Below are 25000 nucleotides of genomic sequence, written 5' to 3'. Positions count from 1 at the left end.
AAATAACACACTCTGGCATAACTCTCTGACCACTGTGGCAGAGCCATAATATTGATGTTGATTCCTGGAAATAACATTTCATAACTCATGACACTCAAAAGGTGGGAATTACAAGAACCTTCCAACACACTAACTTTCTTTCCTCCATATAAAATAATAACCTGTTTACGTGCACAAGGACCATATGAACTAACTAATTATCTGTTTAAGAGGACATAAAAACTCCAACAGCTGTTTAGAGTGACGTTTGCAGAGTCCAATTTGGTGGATTTCAGGTTGGACGTGGAATCTGAAACAGCAGATTTCTTCAAAATAAAGTTCCGGACAGGGCCTTACCACAACAGCACCAGGAGAGCGCATCAGTGCTTTGAGCTCATTGAGGTCACTTTCAGCCTGTGTTGAGAGAAAATAAAACACACATATTGGTCACTGCTTTGTTACTTTCCAGCAGATAGTTGCCTAAGGCAGACAGAGATAGTTCACATTAGGGTAAAACGTTTAACTTTCACCAATAAACGAGATATAGATATGGTGGAACAACCGTCTGGGGGACCAAATGTAACACCTTTAAACTGTTTAAAGTCCAGTGGACACCTGGATACAAACCCAGCGGTCAGAAATATGATGTTTGCCCCTGGCCATTGGACAAGTGCCTTGTCCTTACCTTGTCCCACTCCCCCTCCATGACATGACTGCGGAATTTAGTGGCAGCTGGATGCTCTAGCCTGCAACCAGACTCTTGCATGAGCAGATCCACCGTCTGACTACAGAGTAAGAGAGAAGACAGTAGATCAGATATAAATAATTTAATTCAGTAAAAGTTCAGTCAGGATAATATTGATGTTGATACCTGAAAATAACATTAGAATCAAAATATCAGAAATCACTACACTCTAAAGGTGAGCATTAGACAAAAGGCAACTATAACAGTTTAAAAAGCTACAAAATAAATGGTCTTACTAGGCTACAGATCTTTTTTTTACTTTTGCGATGGGAAAAATATAAGAGAAAGAATGTAACAGGCGCGATATTAATTGTTGTTTTCACTCAGTCGGGTTGTATCACAAATTCATTTTCCACCATGACAAAAACAGAGCTTCGAGAAACACAACAGATCGATTTCACATGACTGGCTGATTACTGTGCCTTCTAGGCTGTCAGACTCAGACAAACACTACCGCTGCTTATTGTTCAACTGTCAATATCTGTTGTTTGTTTGTCATTTCGGAAATACAGAATAAATGCTTTAAAAATAGAATAACATTGGCGATATAGGTGGCACAAAGCTTTTTGCTAGAGTTATTTTGCAATGCAGGGCAATATTATTAGCTGGTGAGCAACCACTACTGCATTTTGCAAAATGGACCCCTATGTCTTCTGCTGCGGATCCCGTCACCATGTTTGTTTAGCGTAAACACAGTGTCACTTAATGACATTCTCTTAACATTATTCCTAGGAATATAGAGTGGAAAATAAAGCATTTTTGTTGATGGTGCGATTAGATCTTGACGCCTTTCACTTGAAGGACACGGTTTAGCAGGTAGCTAGCTAACTTAGCTGACTACTTACTTCAGCCCTAAATCGTGTAGATGTTGACCTATGAGTCGGATGACATCTTCCTCTGACTGCGAAAGACGCTTCTTCTTTTTCATCGAAGAGCCTTGCTCTGAGTTAGAGGTTGAGGCATTAGAAGCGTCTGAATTCCCCGTGGAAACGATGCCGTTGTTAGTACTAACTGCATTTCCATTATTTGTTGTGGCTATAAGGCCGTTTGAGTGCGCTCCCCCAGTGGACGTCGAGTCTCCGTTTTGGGTATTATTTAGGCAGGACAGCTCCGAGTCTTGTCCCTGTCCTGCCCCGTTTGCCTGCATGTTACTTATGCTGTTGTTCGTGATAGTGTATGGGTTAAAGCAGATGGCAGACACGGAGGGATTGGGCGAAAAAGTAGAGACTTCCACAACAACCGCAGAGAGGCCCGCTGTCCGACTTGGATCCCCAGTCTCTCCTGCTCCCTCCGCCACCGATAAACGGTGTTTCTTCCGCGGGGGCGGCGAAGCTCCGCCGGTTTCCGAGTCGGAAGAGGAGGAAGCGGAGGCCAGAGTTATCTTGCCGGGAACCTCTGCAACAAGAAGGCTGTGGTTCGGGGTGTTCAATGGTATGGCGAAGCCACAGAAATCTTGCTCGTAAGGGGGTTTCTACTGAAGTGTGTTTGCACTGAAGCTCGCCGATCTTGTTATTGTTGCTCCCTGAACAGCTGCAACCCCATTATGGTAGCCTGCAGTGACGTCACCGGATATTCCTACACCACCTTGCGTCCGGGTTATGAAACGCCTTTAGCAGTTTGTTGATAAGTTGATAGGTAGTTTTCGTCTGATAATTTCATGGATGGATAATATTAAGCAGCTACCTGGTGCTGTAGCCTATACTTTTGTAGGCCTACATTTATTTCTTTCAACCCAACACTAAAACCTCATCCATGGAGGGACAAACTAAAACCTCATCCACAGGTGCATATTTTAGAGTTAAACAAATAAATAATAGTCTTGAAAGATTGCCCTCACCTATCAAATAAAAAAAGAAAGACCAGTATACTCATATTATTTTGTTTAATTCAATGAACCTTAGAGTACAATTAATTCAAATGAATGACAAAGGATTGCAAACCAATGGAAACACATAGGGTTGTTAACAGATCACTCAAAGTGCCATTTATTTTGACAGAGGGTCTTTAAAAATACAAAAGAAAGAAAGAAAACAAACAAACGAAAAACAAATGACAAACAAACAAAGTTCTGCATTGACCCAGAAAAACAAAAACTTTGGCCAATGCTATACCTTCATATGCCATTTCATTGTTTAGACTTCTATTAACGCGATCTGTCTGTTAACAAACACTCATCCCAGTAATAAATTAAACGGCCCATTCAACAGTAATCTCATCTGCATTTGAATGTTTATACTCTCTGATAGGGCCTACAACATTTTCAAGTTGAAGGGTCACACACATCTATAATATAAAAATAGGGCTTAGAGGGGATATAATTAAGAAGTCAGGGCCGTAGAAGGGAAGAAGATGGCGTAAAAGAATAAACTATTGCACATTCATTCAGCAGTTTGGGCTGGACTGAGGGGATGCTTTTAGTTTGGCACACCTGGAACATGACATGGAGTTCCAGAATTGGAATTAGAGTAAAGGGTGTAGTACATTATACAGGTGGAGAGAGAGGGAGAGAGAGAGAGAGTGGTTTGGAGCAGACACATCTCCATGCATGTATCTACATCACACACACACACACAAACACACACACACACACACACACACACACACACACACACACACACAGGCACACACAGGTCCACTCCAGGCAGATCAAGCGGTCAGTGAAAAATTCTCATCAGGGTTTTCAACAACTTCCCATTTTCAAAGCAAATCCTAAAAAACATTTTTTTTCCGTCAGTGGATCCCCTCTGGGGTAGTACCCCAAATGAATGACAGGTAGGCATTTAATTCATCAATCAGTAGATGTGAGGCTTCAAGTGTTAATTGTAAAAGCAGAGTGTTTTGTGTTGTAGTGTGCATTTCATATATTAATTCATGAAAAAGAAATCAAGTGATGTGTATGTACAAAACTGTGGCAAACATGTTATGCAAGTGTGGTTTTGAGTTGAGACTAGCAAGTAACTGGGAAATGTATAAGCTGTGTTTTTTTTATCAGTAGTCTCGCTACATTAGCCAGTGACTGACTGCACTGTCTGACAGATTCTTAGAGGATTCTCTCATATTCCTTCCACGTGTATATGATAATTAGTCCACCTGCATGTTTATATACATAACCTATGAGATGGAATGTCAGCAGTGCCCCAACTGTACTGTTTAATAAATGTTGGTAGGGTAGTGTGCATTTGTATGTGTCTGTGCATGTGTGTGTGTGTGTGTTTGGGTGTACACGAGTGGGTCATGAGCTGTCCACCACTTGATGTGGCAGTGTTACAGAGGAGCCATTGATGAAGGAACCCTGTTTTTCCCGTCCCTTGAGGAAGTAGGTGAGAAGCTCTCCCTTCCCCTTCACAAAAATGGGCCCCCTCCTGACAAACCGGAAGCCATACTCCTTCAATATGATGTAACAGTCTTCCACCACCTGGGGGCAGTAGAGGCACACATGCATTAGAGTGGCACACCAACAACAACAGTGCATAATCCAACAGCATAATATCCCATATAATACCATTACCAATACCATTTAACCAGATTGCCCCCCACACACCCCCAAACCCAGACATTAAGGACCTAAATACTTAATGCATGATTAGCACATGATTGATAATCAAACAATGTTAGCATACATGTCACAAAAAGCTTTTTGTGACATGTATGCTAACATTGTTTGATTATAACGACTATAAAGCCATAAAATGGCAATGCTCATATCCTACTAACAGAATAAATACAAATAAAAAAGGCATAAAAGAACAACAGTGTCATCTGTCCTGTAACACAGTATCCTAACTACAAGAGATGTGAGCGAGTGTTAGCGACAAAATCAGCTTGATTACATTGCTTTCAACTGGAATGTCGTAACTGGACACTGTCCAGTGCGATGTGGCGCAATGTTTTGAGTAGAACTTTTGTCAGACGCCCCATTTCAATTTTGAGACATGATGCAATAGAACAGCATGTTTAATGGCTTCGGTGTGGACAGAGAGCACTCAGCGCTACGCCACCGTCGGACGCTGGCATGCAGTTAGAATAAGCTGTAAGATGCAGCTTTAAGTCAACCTTTGGAATTGGAATTTGCCTTTTAGATATTTCACCTCTAAGCTAGACTTAACTTAAAAAACACACTGATATGGCTGTGTATGTCAGTGCATTAACTGGCGTTGCTGTGCATTAGTTTTCCTTCTTTTGGGCCACTAAGAATCCCTTAGAGAGGTCATCATGTAAGCCTGTTACCTGTATGTTCCCCATGACTCCCGTCGACTCCATGCGGCTGGCCACGTTCACAGTGTTCCCCCAGATGTCGTAGTGAGGCTTGCGCGCCCCAATAACGCCTGCTAGCACTCCCCCTTTATTAAGCCCTGCACAGAGAAACACAGCCAGGCGGTTACACAATACTGTAAAGACCATACAAATGAGATCTTAGCTGTGTGTGTGTGTGTGTGTGTGTGTGTGTGTGTGTGTGTGTGTGTGTGTGTGTGTGTGTGTGTGGAGGGGCAGTCACCGATTCTGAGCATGAAGTTGTTGAAGGACTGGTAGTTGATGTTCATGAGTGTGACCTTCATAGCCAAGGCAAAGTCAGCCAGATCTGCCAGGTGTTGCCAGCGTTCTCTGTCTGTGAGCTCCTCCTTCTGCACAGAAAATCATCATCATGGTCATCATCACCTTCATCACCACCTTCATCACCACCACCATCATGACAGCCAGGGTCCTCTACTGCTGAATTCCGAATCATTTTTACGTAAGGGATAATGTATAGAACGCTGGTCATTATTGGGAAAATAAGTCCCGACAGGGCGAAATCTTGTTCCGCCCTGAAGGGACTTATTTTCCCAATAATGACCGGCGTTCTATACATCATCCCGCTTATTACACGGTTACTTGCCAAACCGAAACAATAAACTCCCCACGATATGACTCTTTAGCCTACATAGCCTAGGCTATAGCCTATTTGTTACCGTTTCATCGTGGCTTTTGCAAAGAAACAAATAGTTCGCAACAGCACACGCTGAACTTGAATCAAACATTCTTTAGAACACAGCTGATCAACCGTCCGCTTTCACTTTTGAATGAAGTTCCAGTCTTTGCGTAGTGATATGAAAGACGTGAAATAGAAGCACAAAACCCATTTTCCTTAACAGCGGTCTGTTATACTTAACAACGGTCTGTTATTGAAAATTAGCAGACCACCGAACGTTAGGAAGGCCCATTCAAGTGAATGGAGCATTCTTCAGCATTATGAAGAACCATGTAATAACATGTTATAATATTCCTCATATTCAGCATTTCTGCTATCAATCATCATTACCACCTTTTTATCATCAATATATTCATCACAATGATAAATAATAATAAAAACAGTGAAACATGTATAAAATAACAATGACTGCATTGCACTCTGTATAATGATCTGTGTAATGATTGGCATAACGTTCAAGCCATCACTATAACCATGACTGGCATTCATTATTTGACATCTTATCATCCGGAGTGAAGAAATACTCTTTTCTGTTTGGCTGGTGGGGTGGCTATTAATTCTGAATAACGGGACACCTATGAAGTAGATCTGGTAAAAAAAAAGTTGTTCAAAAAATCACTGTTCCATATCAATGCTTATGAATGGTAACTATAACAACCATAGTAGGACGACGGTTGGAATCAACTGTAAACAAGCTAACTGTCCATGTTATCGCTGTTATAGGGCCAAAGAAAGTTGTACAACAAATTGAACAAGTTGGCTTTTTTTTTAAACGGAACCGGGTGATAAGCAGGATAACGGCCTTCGAGGTGTCCTGTTATACGGAATTAATGGACTCGGGCGGAGGCCACTCCTTAGCCCCTCGCCCTCGTCCATTAATTCCGTATAACAGGACATCTCGGTGGCTGTTATCCCTTACATAATTGGCAACACCATACCAAGCCATCACTATAACCATGACTACCACATGTTGACATCAGCAGCATCAATCAATCATTAAGCATCAGAACCAGCACCAGCATCAAAGAGATTCTGTTCTGTCCAGTCCATATCAAAGATTCTAGAGCAGAGCTCCGCTCTAGAATCTTTGGCCCATATGTCTCACCTTCATGCAGGCGTAACCATTGCTAGTGTTGTCTGGAATGACTCCTGATGCTGCCATGTAGGTGCTGCCAATGGTTTTAATCTTGGTGATACAGCGAAATTGGGTCTCATCTAGAAGCTGCGAGAAAAAGTGGGAGGGGGGGGGGGGGTCACATTACAAACTAGTGATTGTGTTTATGACAGAAAAGGCGATGAAGCTTCTATAGCCAGACCAACAACACAAATAACATTGTCTTTGTGTACATTGTAAACAGTCTATGAGAGCACAGTGTAAGGCAGTGAATAGTCAGATACTTTATAATAAGACAAGAATCCAAGAATCTTCCACAGAAATGTAAGGGGTTAGTTCGTAACGCCAATATGGCAGATATTTACACATATCCCACCCCTTCCTGTAATGTAAGGAACCAACTGCATTGTTGAAAAAGGCACAATTGACAATAGGCAACAATTAACACTTTGCACCAATAAAACAAGCAAATTATCATTTAGATCATCATATCTCTCTTTATCGTTCAAAGCAAATTATTTCTATGTTTTGGCTATGGGTCACAGACTGCTGGAGGTCCCCGGACCACACTTTGAGAACCACTGGCATATGCGACACGTTACAGCAGCATAAAGTGACATGGCTCCTTACACTGTCAAAGTCTGAGATGATTTCATTGAGGAACCTCAGACACTCGATGCCTCCATTGTTGATGCTCTCCTCTGTGTAGAAGTCTGAGAAGTTGGGGATGGAGGCGAACATAACGCCAATCTCATCATAAGACTGACTATACAGCTCCTGTATGGAAGACCAGAGAGAGATAGAAATCAAGACACACCTGAAATACGGGGTATACCACATGTGATCATCATGAAAATCTCTTCAGTCATAAGGTCTCTTACATATATATAATAGGGCCTGTTTACATATGTTTTTAGAATACGTCTTGGTCTACCACATTGCTGTTTACACATGTATCCACGGTGTACACCCAGAGACATTGCAGACCACTTGTGTTTAAATTCTGTGATTGCCAATGTCACATTCATTAGAACTCCCATTGTCATGCCTTCTGGTTTCTCCAGGTTTCTTTGGTCATGCATGTGCTGTGCTCATAGCCTACCACAGCAGCAGCAATTGTCTGCAGACATTCACAAACAAGTACCGGTAGTTTTTGAAGTTGCTTTTCATATACACGCCATGAGCGCTACATGAGACACTCTGACTTTCACTCTCTCCGTTTGTGAATGTTTGACAACACCTGCAGCTGTGGTGAGCAACGTGAGCATGCGCAAGGAAACCAGAAGAGAAACCAGAAGGCACACAACAACGGGACGCATCGGAACATATTAGCGTTTACACTACAAAAGTCATAATGTGGACAAATGCATCTTAGACCACCTCTTGGCACTACCTGGACATTTAACACAGGTGATTTCACTAATTAGCTGAAATACCTGGGTAATAAGAACCAGCTGTGCTAATTAGAATCATAAAATATGTGGTAGTCCAATGACTTTCTGAAGCCTGAGGTGCGTTCAAATTCATAAACATAGACAAACGTTCACCATATATGGGCCAAATGTTTCCAAATTTGAACACACCTCTGCCCTCCGCTTGGGCTGCTACACTTTATTTATAAATTGTTGTTAGGTACTGTGTATTTAACATGTAATTACAACTTTTGGTGACACTATTTAAAAAGGCATGCATAAGACTGTCATGACACCGTCATAACCATGACATGGTCATTAACATGAAGGAGTTTCTTCATTCTTAACCCTCTAACCGACCATGTCGCAATATTGCGACAATAGTCTGAGCGAATTAGCCTAGAAAAGGGTCAAAGGTGGAAGAAAATACAGCAAAAGCATATTTGGTATAATTTGAATCGTAATTTTCTGTAGATTAAGAATTTGTGGTGCCTACAGCGCAGATTTGTACCGAAAAAAATATATAGGGCTTTGAATGGAGCATGGCACAATTATTTTTGGGCCAAAAACGTATGTTAGTACATCTTGAGATTAGCTGATATCTCTTAAGCCAATTGAAAGATATTCATCAAACTTGGTCTACTTACCCACTATAAGTTGTCAAAGAGCTGGCAAGACAATTTAGGTCTTGAGGTCAAAGGTCACAGGTCCTCTGATTTACCAATATCTAGGCGATATTTGTAACATTTATTTTGTATTTGGCCCACTATGAAATTATGTGGAACAATTTAAACACATTGTAAAACTTAAAGTTCAAATTTGGAGACATCCATGCATGTCAAAATTTACTGCAAATTCAAAACTGGATTACTCTGGAACGGCTAACTGTACAGGGGGCTGCTTTACACCTTTATGTTCGGTAAGGTCTGCTGTTTATTCTGATTTAATGGGTTGTCATGTGTTAAAAGAAGGGTTCGTGAAGTATTCCACCGAGATGAATGGGTAGGGAGATCATGGACGCAAAACCTGTAGAGTATGATTAAATTGAATTATATTATTTATTTTCTCGCGAACCGTTCAACACAGCAATTATCGGCTAACATTGTTTAAAAGCTGAGAAAAAGCTCTTTAATGTGATACTTGTGATGTCTGTGTGATGAATAGGCTACTTCGTGAGTAGTTCAACTGAGAAGAATGGGTGAATTTGGACGCACTTTTTTTGCGCTGTCACTTTCTCCACTGCGTAAAAGACTAAATTAATTTGCGCTGTGAATGCTAAGATTATTTTGACAGGCCACAGGCTAAATAAAAATCGCTATTAGTAGGACGCAAAGCAGAATATTGAAATAAGGGGGCACCAAGGCCACCGTGGCCTGTAAACTATTGATTTTCAAAGGGGCTTCACGGCCAACTCAAGGGGCTACGACGGCCATGGCCGTCGTGGCCGCCGTGAAATTCCTACCCTGGTCATAGTGTTATCCAATTGTGTCGAAGTCCGGAATAATTCAGAGTAAACATCGGTCTAGTATTATCCAATTGCATGCAGTGAGATTTTCAAATGCATGCTTGGTGCCGCCCCTCGAGTTGGGCCATTACATTGTTCGTGGCCAGACCCTTAATCTATCTAGATTACCAGGGTCTGGATTTTCCAGGTTAGAAAATGTCCACTTCCAAATCCAATTGTCCAATTAACAATTACCACTTGACTATTTAGTAATTTAGCACTCTGGAACAAGGCGTCCGAAGGAGACAATGTAGATAGAAGATTTTCCGAAGACTGTTGATCTTTATTCACCGTATTCCAATGATAGTACAGCCCAACCATCAAAGCAATAGGGAGGAGATGTCATCAGCTGGGGCCCCCGACAAGATCTCCCCTACGGATGGCTATACTGTACACTATATGTTATACTCCTCAGCCCTTGAGAAGTGCCACTCTCTCACGGCATCTCCATCAACACCCTTCACCAATCAGTACCAAGCAGGGTCGCTTACATTGGTGGAAACCATCTTTCCATCATGCATAAAACTATATGCAAACCTATGTAATGCATAGGTAACATATGTAAAATAGTGTAACCCTAAGTTTTTCTGGTTCCTTCCAGTTTGGTGAAATAAGGCCTTCTTATCTTATTCTCTTCCTAGCTGGACAGGCCCTAACTCATAAGGCACAGTGGCCTCCTCATCCCTGTCCTGTCCAGCATGGGCGTAGATGGGTAGAGGGTGGGACGCTAAGGACTAGTCCTAATCAATATTTTAAGATGACAAAATTGTCCACACCAATATTTTAGCGAACTCATTTGTGCTGCTGATCATTCCGACAGCCAGCACAACATTAGGCTACAAGAAACGCCATATGATTTGCTGAAAAACAGAGGGGGAGGGGTTAGGGGCTATCTGACATGCACGCTACACGCACGGAGAGTGTCAAAAAGCACAGGCTACTGGCAGTCAAGCGAGCGGGTGTGTGCCAACGACAATGGTAAGTTAGGGCTGTCTGCCAATACATAGCCTATCCCATAAAAGGCCAGAGTAAAACATTGTGATATTCCCTTTGCCCTTCAGCATGTACATGTTTGCCACTTTTTGTGGTTTGTAGATCAGCTATGCCACCCAAAAATACGAAGCTTTTTCATTATTCAGTCTAGGCAAAATAACTAGCCATACAAACTGGCAACTGGTGACCAGGCTTTCAAATGCGGATTTTACTGTGTAAAATAGCATTAGCTGTTAGGATATTACCCAGGATACTGTCACAACTAAACCTAGCTTCTGTAATCTTCCAACCAAAGTTAGGAGTCATGTTGAATAGGCTAAGGGTGTGCCGCACGGACAGTCGCATATAGGCACAGAATAGAAGTCACCATCACTGACTGTTAGGCTAATTGGGCTAGCCTACCAATCTTGCAGTCGCAATAAACAATGGATCCGAGACATTTTCCTGTTCCTATATTCTGTTTATGTAGGCTAATGTATTTGTGAATGTAACCTGCACAATGCAAATAAATAAAAGATAAACTGTTGCATTTCCATACTCATAGAAATGAACATTGCGAGACACTTATCTCTTCTATGATCTCATCCCAGAAAACAATTCTTTGACTTGTTAGTTTTTTGAACATTTATTTTATCTAATGACATAGCAAACATGATTAATTGAATCCACATATCCTTGCACTTGCAAAACTATTTTTCACCAGCCTAAAACCGTGAGACTGAAAGCTAATTGAGTTCATGTTCCTCTTGGTGACAAGTGACAGGCACTCAATTAGATTTACACACCACAAATGTGATGATATTAAAGACAAGTGTAGCCTAATCATTTAAATATCAATATGATGTATTCAAATTGCTAAATATGTTTAGCTATTAGTAATCATGCAGATCATAAAATACTACAAATAATTAACAATATAAGTTTATAGTTTATATGAATTCCAAAATATGACAACCATCACTAATTATATGTGTGTGTGTGGAGGGTCAATCAAATTCTATGATTGCCACTGATGTGAATGATCTCACAAATCACACAAACCAAATAAAACATTTTAAAAATCGCAATAGTATCGAAATCAAGATTCTTCACTTGCTATTGGTATTGAAACAATAGTATTGGTATCGTGACAACAGGAGTTGTGAATGTGTCCCCACCAAAGCTGAGACCAAACCTACGCCCTTGCTGTCCAGTCCTCACCAGCTTGATAACACCCCCTCTCCCTTAACCATATAAGGAGGAGATCCTCTAATCCTAGTACCCCCAGTACTTTTCCACTCACCCCACTCTTCTGACAGTTGGTCTGGCCTACACAAGATACAGTGACCTCACACTGCTCACAGCAAATGCAGTGGCATTAAGACTTATGACACTAATGACTACATTCTTCTAAAACATGAAAACCCATGCAATAGTATTAACCTTTATGAAACCCATGATTACATCCCTTCACATCCTGAAAACCCACCATAATACCTAGTAGAATCCTAGGTAATATCAGTCCACTGCTGCCGTTGCTTATATGCCTACTACCAACTTCAGATGGATATTTCTAACACTATTCTATCAACATAGACATTTACATTGCTTGTCTGGCATTATAATTTAAGTTGAAGGGAATAGCTCAAGATGACAATGTTTATCAGATGTTTGACAGAAATGGTTTGGATTTAATCTAAAACTTCTGCTATTCAGCTTGTCTAAATGAACTACAATGTTGTTATTGATGTACTGAATGTTATGTAATAGTACTTTGTTTTTTACTCCAATATCATTTATGAACTGAAACAGTTATTTTAAAACAGGTATTCACACAGATGTTTGCATTTTTATAAAACAGCAAATTATTTTGATTTCCCCTGGTTTCAGAGAGGCTACTACTACAATACTAAAATAAGATGTGGATTTTGAAACAACTGTTTTTATACAGAAAATAAAGTTAGTTTTGCTTTAATAAATGTCTTAATCTTTTTTAATGTCAATTCAGATAGCTGATTCTATGCCTCAGCCACCTATAGCCTCATGACCTTTAACCTCTACCTGTGATCCCATGATCTTTAATGCCTTATCAGTTAATTTAGGCTTTATTAACTGTGTTGGGTTTAATGAGGATCCTTCAATCTGCTTGAGAGGTATAACACAAACATTGCTTGTCAAGTATGACCTCACGTGACCTTGACCTTTGACCCCAAGACAATAAACACCTACTAATTTCATCAAGAACTTATGGTGAGTACCGGTAAGTACATCAAGTTTGGTAAAGATCCTTTTACCAGTATGGGAGATATCAGCTAATATCTATATGTGATCATATACGATTTTGGCCAAATAATCATTATACCATGGTCCATTCAAAGTTGTATATCTTTTTTCTGGTACAAATCTGCGCTGTAGGCACCTGAAATTCTTAATCTACATAAAATTACGGTTCGATTGATACCAAATATCCTTTTGCTGTATTTACTTCCACCTTCAACCCTAATTCGCTCAGACTACAAGCGTCATTACTGAATAAAACAAACGATAGACCCGAGTACAGTGTAAAATCTCATTTGTACTCTTGACCACTAGTTGGCAGACACCCAGAGCTTCGATTAAAGATCAACCTTTTTTTTAAAAGTTTTCAGGAAGCTCGTGAGAAACACGTGAGAAACACACGAAGAAGACGTGCATTTCCTCCATAACGCGGAAGCGATGCGGGCCATAGTTTTGCACAAATTCAAGCACAAAAACACCAAATGTTGAAAAAAAAAAAATCACGTGTGATGAAGTCTTGGATCTGTTATTCACCTATTCTGATTCTGAAGGAGAATATCTGCCTTTTGGAGATTATGATCGATCGTCTATTGACTGATAGTCACGGAGCGCCTGTGAATGGAGGTGCGTCTTTGCGACAGTGTCCACTAAGCATACCATGCTTATTTCGACCCTCTGCCCAACATAGCTGGAGGTGCCAGTGGCAATAGTGATGATAGTGTCCGTAATGGATGTGGTATAGACAGCAGGTGTTGTAAAAATAGGGCTCTGAAGAACTACAAAGTCACCCGGGATAGGAACTGATTTGACCAGGCTACTTTATTGTATAGTAGCATACAGTAGGGTTTGTGATTATAGTAATAGTTTACTATTGTTGGTTTACATGTGACTGTTTTCCTGTTCATTTGTCATGTGGGTGAAATGAAAAAAAAAAGAAAGTAAAACTGCTCAAATATGTTCAACATCTAGTATTTACTGAAATGTGCATAATTCACGGTGGTTTCCATCCAGTGACGTCATAATATGCAAATTAGATGAGTACATTTACCCCCTTCATAAACTTCTGTTCATACTCAATGATTTTCACATTTACAGTAGGACTTTATCTCCGACCACTTGCAAGCCATGGCCTTTTAACATTTTGATGTAAAAATCCAATTTATTTATTTTTTAAACCCTGGCGGCTAAAGGGTTAAAAGTAATTATTTTTAAAATGTAATTTTTAATGTAGGCCTAACCTAGTCTTTCTTATGGCACCTTGACATTAAGCAAAATTACATAACCTGCCAACATCTTTGTCATGACACCTACTGACAAAACTGACAAAATATCCTGTCAATGTATGTCGTCATGACAACTTGACATTAATTAGGGGTTTGCACGGCGTGTCATCAGATCTGGACATTGCCATATTGGAGATACTCGCCTCATTAGAAAGCATTAGGCACTGAAGTAAATCCCTAACATCGTCAAGGAAAATGGTTAATTATTGCCGTGTTTTAGGTTGTACCAATAGGTCAGACTGAGAAAAACATCTGGTGTAGGTATCGACTTCCAAAAGTTATTAAAAAACCAGGGAGAAGGGCCAATAATGCCAGAAGTTATCAGAGGAAGGGGGGCGCTTGTGGTTGAACTTGGTACTTCGTCTCCCTCACCCAACTCATATGGATCTGCGCTGCCAATAATCCATAATTTCTCGAAATATCGCGCCTTTTCTTGTGGTCCAAGTCCTGTCCTATATGGCTTTGCATCTTAGACGCATTTTGATGAGCTTTTCTGTTGTTTAGACACGCTAGAATCACGTAAGATATCCAAAGTGCATAATACTCCATTGTACTTCATTCACTGAGTATCGCCAGATACCGGCCAGAACGTGACGTCGGTGCAAACCCCTAATCAAGCCAGCGACTTTTTTACCAGGTAGCTCTGGAGGCAAATGGAAACGGGTTGGACGGGCGCTCACCTCATCTCTCTTCTTGGAGCCCAGGAAGTGTCGGGCCACGTGCTCGGGCAGCATGTTGGTGACGAGGGCCTCATTCCAGCGCCGCATCTCGTACACCTTCTCCTTCTGCTCATGCACCTCGATCTTCCACAGGAACAGCGTGCGTGCCAGCTTCTCCACCTGAACAACAGGGGGCGGTAGTCAACTCATTTTATGCAGTTCAAATTTTGTGCCATGTCCAATTATTCACTCATGTATATTTAGTGCCATATGTCCAATTATTCACTCTTGTACCCTTGTTCTCCAAAAGCACTCGTTAATCCCATTAATATGGCATTGTACAGTTTGCATGGGTAAGGAGTGTGTCTAGTAGTCATAGTGATTATAATAATTTAAAAAAAAAAAAGAAGAATGGCTTTGCACTCATTAGAATGATTAGCATTAAAAAAAAAAAAAAATTTGGGGCTTTTTGCTTATTGCTTATTTGCTAATTTGGTTCTATGGTTGAGCATGTGGTACCATGTCCTTGGCTACAACATGTGGTGCGTTTGCGACTGCTGCCAGTCAATTGTGCATTGTTGTATCCTGTGTCATGTTGTGTAGGCCTAATGTTAAATAGGCTTGGCAGTTGATTGGGCCCTGTGGGAAATCCCCCTACCTACAGTACAAGGAATTGAATACCTCTCCTGTGTATATTTGAAAAGTGATGTGAAGTGGAGTTGGAGGACATGGAGAGCTGGCGGGGCAGAATCAGATGGGGGGTAGTGGAGGGGATGGCAAGAGAAGATGAACAGGTGTGAGAGAACAAGCGAGGAAGAGGAGTTGAGACGTACGTGTCGGGCAAAGCAGTAGAAGCTGACCATCATGATGAAGATCATCACAGTCATATTGTACTTGGACGGTACCTGCTCAAAGCTGAGAGGAAAATTACATCTAGTTATTAATAAAACGCGCACACACACACACACACACACACACACACACACAGTCCTTCTTCCCACAGCAATATGGCCATTTTAGTAAGAAGCTGAAGTGAAGTTCAAAAGAATATAAACCCATCTTTAACTAGTACCCGAATTGTAATTTACAGACAAAATACAGACAGGAGAATGTCCATTTGTTCTGGCTTAACTATTTATCTGGGCATTCTATTGTCAATTCTAAAAGAAATTCCCTTCAAAAAACAGAGCTCCTGTCCTGTCCTGTCATGTCATTGCTGACCTGTACTCCTTGAAGCGGGCCTTGTCGTACTGATCGAAGATGTCGCTCCAGCCGTAGATGTTGACCACGCCGGTGGCCGCGGTGATGAGCAGCATGAGCGTGAGCTTGACCATGTGGCTGACCTGCACCAGCATGGTGGTGGCGATGAGCGCCAACACGGCGATGAAGCTGTAGTACTTGGGGTTCTCCCGGCAGGTCCCCGCCCCTGGGACCAGTGCGGGGGGTGGACCAGGACCAGGGGCGGACACTGCCGTGGTGGAGCTGTTCCTGGGAGATGGCAGACAGCTGAGCTGCACAGAGGAGGAGAAGGAAAGAGACAGGAGAGATGGCATCACACCCCACACTATATCGATGCCCACTAGAATGAATTAAGGATGTCACTCAAATGTGGTGCAGATGCTCTCAATTCTATTTGGATTCTGCCACAAGAAAAATGCTAATGTGTGGGAGACACGATATATTTATATTTTACTCTGATGGATATTGTACCTACAACTTCAACTGATCTCAACTGCAAGATATCTTATGAGAACACACGTCAGGTAGCATTATTCGCAATCTCTTACACAGCAGATGAGCATCCTATACTGAAGAACAGCGAGAAATGGGTCGATATGTAATCTGAGTTGACTTCAGATGACCAAAGCAACATTGTTATATGTAGAGATGAGAGGGAAAGGATGGGTAGTCTAGTGCTCCTTACCATATCCACAATGTCTGCCAAAGTGAGAATAAAGATGGCTGCCATGGCCCACGTGTTGCGCGCCCATCGTGTGTGATCGATCCATGTGGAGAAGGACACCAGCCTCTTAGGGAATACCTGTGTGTGTGTGTGTGTGTGTCAATGAAAGAAGAGAAACACAATTTAATCACATGCTAATATTGTGTCAGACCGGTCGCCCTCACCTCTGTAGTCATGAAAGCATTTGAACGCTTGGTCCTCTCTTATCTCAAAGCATCCACCAACCACCTCATGGACCCCCTTCAATTTGCATACAGACCCAACCGCTCAGTTGACGATGCAATCAACATTGCACTTCACTTCATTCTACAACACCTGGACAGTCGGAACACCTAAGCAACTCCTGCAGCTCTGCCTTTAACACCATCATCCCGACCTCCTCCACAGCAAACTGACCCATCTGAACATTCACCCCCTCCTCTGCTTATGGATTACAGACTTCCTCACCAACAGCACTCCGGTGCCCCCCAGGGCTGTGTGCTGTCCCCCCTGCTCTTCTCCCTGTACACCAATGACTGCACCTCTGGAGACCCTTCTGTCAAAACCATCAAATATGCAGATGACACCACCATAATAGGCCTCATCTTCAACAACGACGAGTCAGCCTACCACAGAGAGGTCAGTTTCCTGGAGTCCTGGTGTGCAATCAGTAACCTGGAGCTAACATCAACAAAACAGTGGAGATGATAGTGGACTTCCGCAAAAAGCCCCCGACTCATCCTCCTCTGGTCATTAACAACTCATCCGTTTCTGTGGTAGAGGACTTACAGTAAAGTTCATTGGCACAACCATCACTAACACACTCAAATGGGACAATAACATCTCCCAACTAGTGAAGAAAGGCCAGCAGCACCTGTTTTTCCTCCTCCGCCTGAAAGAAGCAGTCCCCCCATCTTGGTACAGTTCTACAGAGCGGTCATTGAGAGTGTGCTAACATCCTCCCTCGCGGTCTCGTTTGCCTCTGCGTCAGCCCGTGCAAAGGCCAAGCTACAAAGAGTCGTCCGGGCAGCAGAGCGCATCATCGGCTGCCCCCTTCACCCAATGATGGACCTGTACAGCACCAGGTCCATTAACAGACCTGTGGAGATTGTGGCCGACCCCTCTCATCCTGCCAATAGTCTGTTTAATCTTCTCCCCTCTGGAAAGCGGTAAAGGGATTTTCCCAAAACATCACGCCACTGCCACAGTTTTTCCCCCCAGGCAACAGCCCTCCTAAATAACTCTTAAACTTCATTGCACTTTATTTTTATTTAACACAGCACTATTTACATTCCTATTAATGTATCGTTCATAATGGTCCTGTCTGTCCTTGTATTGTGTTTTTTTGCCTTTGTTTTTGTCTTTCTGTTGCACTTTGTGTTGCCTGCATGGAGAAGACCAAATCAAATTCCTAGTATCTCTGTACGTATGGCGAAATAAAGTTGAATTGAATTGAAATTGAACATCCACTCTAGAGAATTTAAAGAAGTTGTGTTATTGAGGTGTAAAAATGGGATTAGCTCAAACAGCGGAACACCAAGCAGCAGTGCCTCTTTGACTTTCTTTACTGAATTTTTAAGTTAAAAGTTATATAACTCGCCTACAAAAAGGACCCGAAGCCACCATCTTTGAGGTTTATGTCCAGCAACTCTACTACATAACAGCATACCCAGGAACATATCGTCCAGATCAGACCAGGTTAGGTTAGGATCTTATCTTATCTTATTTTATTATGATCTTTTTAAACTTTTTAGACTATTGCCTTTCTGTGCTTTTATTTGTACTGTTTGCTTTTGTTTATGTAAAGCACATGACCTCTGTGTATGAAATGTGCTATATAAATAAACTTGACTTGACTAGGAGTGTATCTGTTCCATGTATGTAGCCATATGCCTGGCTATGGCACCAGAGGCACGTGAGCAGGGGCTTTCTGTATGACCCGGCTGGGCTCCACTGCTCCAGGCAGACAATAATGGGCAGCTGGACTGTAAGTGGACACCTCATGAAGGGAACCGCTATTATCGAGCGCTAGGAGAGCATGGTGGCTGTCCCGCCGCCCAATATATTTATCTATATAATATTATGCATCTGTAACTATGGATATCTGTGTCTGTGAGTGTGAATCCGTGCCTGTCTGTGTGGGTTTGTTCATGTGTGTGTGCGCGTGTGTGTGTGTGTGTGTGTGTGTGTGTGTTTATCTAACCATGCACGACTGCCTATTGAAATTATTGCCGGGGCCTGGCGCTGTGGCAGGATGCTGTGGACAGTACCAGTCGATATCGGTCCATGACTGTACCAGTCAATTGAAAGTGCACTGACCGAACTAATGAGGTTAAATCAAACAGACTGGTGAGAGGAGCATGTCCCCTGCATGGCCCATCCAGCCCATAATACTGCCCATCCTCCGCCTGCCGGCTATGGCTGTCAAACACATAACCTTCGTCCAGCTCAGTAACTTTACATAAGGGTCTCTGCGCGTCAGCAAATACAGTTGCAATTTGACATCACCATTAGCAGAAAAGTTTTGGGTTTACATTCGTACGTCTGCAATGGTTTGAAGTAATCCAGTGCACTTAATAGTTTTAAATATAAAAGTTATTAAAAAATATTCAAGAACATAAAATGGATAAGAACATAGCAGTGAGAGAGATTAGGATGAATGGTTTATCAACATTTACCTTAACCGTTAAAAATCGGCAAATTAATTTACATGTACATTTACAAGTAAATGACTCCACTGCTTTACACTGCATTGGTAGTCCAGCATTGGTAGCCATATCTTCCAGGCTCAGCAGAATGAGAAGTCGCATTGAACGATGGTAACTTATTGAAAATACTCAGCTAACATTACAATAATAAAATAATAATAATAATAATACATTTTATTTATAATGCAAATTACACCTAAGCTATCATTACACTCTCCAACCATGGAAACTTAGTGAGTCGATGGTATTCAAATCAATGATGAAATTAATAGTATAAATCATCACTTAAGTAAGATTACATGTAATAACTGACATTAACAGACTATAAAGGCATTCTTCCAGCCCAGAATGTATCAAACTCTAAAGGCAGCTCATAGCTTAATAATAAATGTGTCTGGCCACTCACTCGTGGGAAAATGGCCGCCAGAGAGCAGATGGTGAGGATGAGCAGCAGGACCTCACCTACAACCAGAGTCACGTAGTTTGCTATCAACCTGCACACACACACACACACACACACACACACACACACACACACACACACACACACACACACACACACAAAAATAACAATCAGTTAATCAGACGATAGTAGAGTTAATGGCAATTAGCTTCTCATCTAATTTGCACATCATCATATCTGTACGCAAGTGTTGTGTTTGCTACAGATTAATGCCACAGGGCATTGAACAGGTTTCACTGAAATTTAAGTCTCCCTGATTGAAAGATGGTGGTCTTGCGGTACCTGGCGTGATTCCACTTGAAAATTTGAACTAAGAAGAACATGTCTAAAATCGATGCCAACAAGGCTATGTCTACGTCTCCTTTTTCACTGTCTTTCAATACATCGGTCACACACACACACACACACACACACACACACACACACACACACACACACACACACACACACACACACACACAAAAAGATACAAACACACAAACATCAGACTCATGCTGGGTCGACGAAGGCCTACACAACGATGATGAAGAGCAGGATTCTCTCTGTCTCTAACTACATCGGACACACACGCACGCACGCACGTGCGCACATGTCTGACTCACGTGGGGTCGATGAGGGCCTCCACGACGGCGGTGAAGAGCAGCACGACGCAGGAGCAGCTGAAGGCGGCGCCACTCTGCTTCTCTTTCTCCACGGAGAAGCGCGTCTCCAGCTCTGGGTCGGTGAAGCGCAGAGACAGCCGGTTGGTGTACTTCCCCTTCAGACTGGGGGAACAGATGGAGGAAATCACAGGGAGAGTTCACACACACACACACACACACACACACACACACACACACACACACACACACACGGCTCTCTACATAAGACCCCCTCCCCCCTTCCTCTTTGTGTCACTCTGTCTGTTTATCTTTCTATTCCTCTAAAACAGACACACACACACACACACACACACACACTCTCTCACACACATACACACACACACACACACACACTCTGTACTCACGCCTGGACTGTCTCTCTCTCCAGCAGAGCCTCGTTGAGGAGCTTGTTGAGCTCCTGTTCGTTCTCCTGGGCGTCGATCACTCTCTCTGCCAGGTCCCGCAGACGCAGACGCCGCCGAGGGTTGGGGAACGACGGGTTAACCACCTACACACAGAGAGCACATGCGTGTGTGTGAGCGTGTGTGTGTGTGTGTGTCTGCCAAGATAGCAGACTGAGGTATGGAAAGGTACAGATGGACAAACAGTTGCAGAGACATCAGACAGACAGACAGGCATACAGGCAGGCATACAGGCAGGTAGAAAGACAGACAGGCAGGTAGGTAGATAGACAGACAGACAGACATGAGCAAACGGGACCTTTGTGTCCAGCTCCTCTGGCTCCTCCGGTGTGGTGCAGGTGGTGTTAACGCTGCCGTTGCACTCTGTGGTGTTAATCAGCAGCGGAGAGTTGCCATTAGACGATGTGACGGACAGTTTCTGTGAACACAGGAGAGAGGAAACCTTTACAGTAGAGTCAGCACCTTTACTCAGGTGATATTCACAATCAGGGTATTTACAAAACCTGTCCAGACAGCTTGTGACAGATGTTATGCTCTGGGGTGAGGTGTCTAGTTTCTGGAATTAGTTGTTTAGTTGATTATTTTTCTGAAGTGAGAAATTTATTTTATTGTGTGGGATATTTTTGTTTTTTTATGGTATGTTGAGCGTAAAGCAAGAGGGGCATCCCAATATTTTCTGGAGTAAGGCGTTTCTTTTCTTGTGTGCTTTGTTTATTTTCTGGAGTGAGGACTTTATTTTTTTGTGTGCTTTGTTTATTTTCTGGAGTGAGGACTTTCTTTTCTTGTGTGCTTTGTTTATTTTCTGGAGTGAGGACTTTCTTTTCTTGTGTGCTTTGTTTTTTTTCTGGAGTGAGTGATCAGTGTGTACAGTGGTCATTTTCAGGTGTGTTTACGTGTCCGTGGAGCTCACCACTCCGTTGATGCCGTTCTTGCCCAGTGGCCCTTTGGGTACCACTACCAGGTAGGTCTCGATGCCGCGCTCCTTCAGGTACTCGCAGCGGTCACCGCCGTTGCCCGGCTCCACGTCGAACTCACCGTGCAGACACTCCAGGGTGCTCTGGGAGATGTGCACGCGCCTGACATGGAGGGATGAACACACACACACACACACACACACACACACACACACACACACACACACACACACACACGAAAATCAACTTTTCAAAAGGCTGATTATTATCACAATTGAACATGTAAGACTGTGGACTGGTTTACATTCAAGCACATATTTGTAAGTCTTCTAAAACATGTATTGGCATTCTACTAAACATGGATGGCCTTCAATACAAATATTATGATAGAAAATATTCTGTTCCATGACCCTACAGTGTATAGAGATGATATCTAACTATCATTTGTGTAGGTAATCACACATGAAAAAGCCATCTTCCTACTCACCCTGGTATTCCTCCGGCCTCCATCTTGTTGGCCACCGTGACGTCCGTCGACCAGACGTCATACTGCCAGCGCTTTTGCCCCAGGACACCACCCAGCACCGTCCCCGAGTGGACCCCCACGCGCATGTCCACGTCTGTCTGTGTCTTCTCACGCACGTACCTGCCAGAGAGATACGAGAGAAAGACAAAGCTGCCATCACAACAGAGCAGAACACCTCTCGGCAGTCACTCTGCAGAAAGTTAACGTCGCCATCCCAACAGAACAAAACACCTCTCGGCAGTCAGTCAGGGTCTCACATCTGAAGTGTGACTGCCTTTCACACATACAGCATGTTACCACTTTGGAAGTGTGCTCAAAACTAGCAGGTTATTCACACTGCCAAACATTTCTCTGATATACAGAACCACAAAATAACTCTCTCCTGCCTCTGACATAAGAGATCATCATTATTCTTAGTGCCTTAATTATCTGAATTGGTGATAACCAAGAGCAGAGGATTCTACTTGTCTCCAGGGCAACATGCTCTGCAGTACAAACACCTCCCTCTGACCGACTCACTGTGGGCCAATAGTCATGTTGGGGTCGTTACTAAACAAAAGTAATGTATCAAATTAACATTTTATTAATTAATTTATTACTGTAAAAAATGTAATCCCTTACATTACTTCTTTACTCTCTATGGAACTACTTTTGTGTTACTGCATTGAAATGTTTCTATGGACACTGTTGATACCGTCCCCTTTTATTTATTATTTAATTACGTTGTTTGAAACATTAGGTTGCGTTGTACCAGGCATTTCTTACATATAGCTGATCATTGCTCTGTCTTACTGAAAGATGCCTTCAAGTTCACAAACATGGCACCTCAGTGCTGCTTTTAAAAATTGGGCAAATTCAAATTGCTTTATGGAAAAGCTCTGCCCAACTCGCGCACCCTCCCTCACAATGTTAAATGGTGACATGCACACAACTTTCAGAACATTGAACTGCTTTCAGTGAAATATAAGTATAAGTATAAGTATATATACTCTTTTGATCCCGTGAGGGAAATTTGGTCTCTGCATTTATCCCAATCCGTGAATTAGTGAAACACACTCACACAGTGAACACACAGTGAACAGAAGCACACACTAATCCCGGCGCAGTGAGCTGCCTGCAACAACAGCGGCGCTCGGGGAGCAGTGAGGGGTTAGGTGCCTTGCTCAAGGGCACTTCAGCCGTTCCCACTGGTCGGGGTTCGAACCTGCAACCCTCCGGTTACAAGTCCGATGTGCTAACCAGTAGGCCACGGCTGCCCCTCTCATGCGCTCGTGAGTTACGCACCTTCTGTCATTAATACTGGATACTCTTGTTCACACTGAAACCAGTGGCAGTCCTTGCTTGTATAATGCCCTGAAATCTTTTTGGAGGCAATTTGTGGTATGATTGACGTCAGACTACTCGTTACTGACAAATGCAATGTGATTACAGTAACGTGTTACTTTGTAACGTGTTACACCCAACTCTGAACATGACTCAGGTGCATGGGGTATCCAGTGCAAGATCTCGGAAATGACCAGTGTTGTTGTGAGGGCGAAAACTCACGAGATGGCCTCCACCATAGCCAAGCCCATCATGATGGAGCAGGCAGCATGGTCGTCACGGTAATCTGGGAGCCCACAGATGCAGTAGTAACAGTCACCAAGGATTTTAATTCTCAGCTGGTGGTATTTCTGCAAGAGCAAGACAAGAGACAGAGAAAAGGGAGAGAATTCACACACACACACACACACACACACAGACGCAAACAAAGACACAGACAGACACGCAGATAAATACATTTACAAATGGTCAGTAAATCAAAAAGATTTGTGACTACTTATAGGCTACACTGCAAAAACTGCTTATCTAATAAAATCTAACCAAGTGTTTTAATCTTAGTATTAAAGTATTAATCTTATATTTACATCAAAAAATCTAGTTGTTACTGTTTTCATTATAAAGACACTTATAGCGCTTTCTTGTAAAATCATTTGACTTAATTTAGATGTCTCATCATTAAAACAAGCAAATTTGTCTGCCAGTGCGTTAAACAAATATTTCTAACTTGGTTAGATTTTCTTTCTTGCACTGTAAAATAACACATATTGATGATTTAAGTAAACTAAATGTCTTTTGTGAACATTTTATGTAATGAATGGAGCATACACATTTCCTGTAAGCAAGCATGTCTGTCTGGAGTGTGTGTGTGGAAGTGTATAGGAGACAGTAATAGTGTTAATGGTTGTATGTCTCACTGTATGCACATGTGTGTGTGTGTGTGTGTGTGTGTGTGTGTGTGTGTGTGTGTGTGTGTGTGTGTGTGTGTGTATTAAGATGCATACATATTTGTGGTTGCCTGCATGTGTAAGTATGTGTATGCAAATGTGTGTGTGCAAGAGTGTGTGAAAGAGTATACGAGTGTGTGAGTGCGCGTGTACGAGTGTGCACGTGTGTGTGTGAGTGTGTATAGAATGTGTGTGTGGTTAGG

General features: G+C 42.3%; 2 protein-coding genes across 3 annotated transcripts in view; both read right to left on the bottom strand.

Moving 5' to 3' along the window:
- Nucleotides 1–2294, bottom strand: part of wdr26a (WD repeat domain 26a) — a 9787-nt gene extending 7493 nt beyond the window's left edge. The window contains exons 1-3 of one of the 2 annotated variants that reach the window (XM_042106954.1): nt 1570–2294; nt 665–764; nt 337–393 (exon numbers count right to left, since the gene is read on the bottom strand). In XM_042106954.1, coding sequence (XP_041962888.1) covers nt 337–393; nt 665–764; nt 1570–1871 — 459 coding nt within the window. In that variant the 5' untranslated portion in view covers nt 1872–2294. The remainder of the gene's footprint in view (nt 1–336; nt 394–664; nt 765–1569) is intronic. The other variant, XM_042106953.1, reaches the window with a different exon arrangement.
- Nucleotides 2295–2589: 295 nt separating this feature from the next.
- The window catches only part of adcy3a (adenylate cyclase 3a), a 37824-nt gene continuing 15413 nt past the window's right edge, over nt 2590–25000 (bottom strand). Inside the window, exons 5-20 of the mRNA XM_042106950.1 lie at nt 24076–24203; nt 22492–22650; nt 22001–22166; nt 21389–21508; nt 21034–21176; nt 20630–20791; nt 19971–20058; nt 16839–16955; nt 16136–16425; nt 15748–15829; nt 14936–15094; nt 7438–7584; nt 6799–6915; nt 5220–5346; nt 4952–5076; nt 2590–4139 (exon numbers count right to left, since the gene is read on the bottom strand). Coding sequence (XP_041962884.1) covers nt 3957–4139; nt 4952–5076; nt 5220–5346; nt 6799–6915; nt 7438–7584; nt 14936–15094; nt 15748–15829; nt 16136–16425; nt 16839–16955; nt 19971–20058; nt 20630–20791; nt 21034–21176; nt 21389–21508; nt 22001–22166; nt 22492–22650; nt 24076–24203 — 2313 coding nt within the window. The 3' untranslated portion in view covers nt 2590–3956. The remainder of the gene's footprint in view (nt 4140–4951; nt 5077–5219; nt 5347–6798; nt 6916–7437; nt 7585–14935; nt 15095–15747; nt 15830–16135; nt 16426–16838; nt 16956–19970; nt 20059–20629; nt 20792–21033; nt 21177–21388; nt 21509–22000; nt 22167–22491; nt 22651–24075; nt 24204–25000) is intronic.

This window comes from Alosa sapidissima, chromosome 10 (assembly GCF_018492685.1).
Source record: "Alosa sapidissima isolate fAloSap1 chromosome 10, fAloSap1.pri, whole genome shotgun sequence".
NCBI classification, from domain to species: domain Eukaryota; kingdom Metazoa; phylum Chordata; class Actinopteri; order Clupeiformes; family Clupeidae; genus Alosa; species Alosa sapidissima.
Note: the sequence above shows the minus strand (reverse complement) of the source record. Positions and strands in the feature narration are given on the sequence as shown.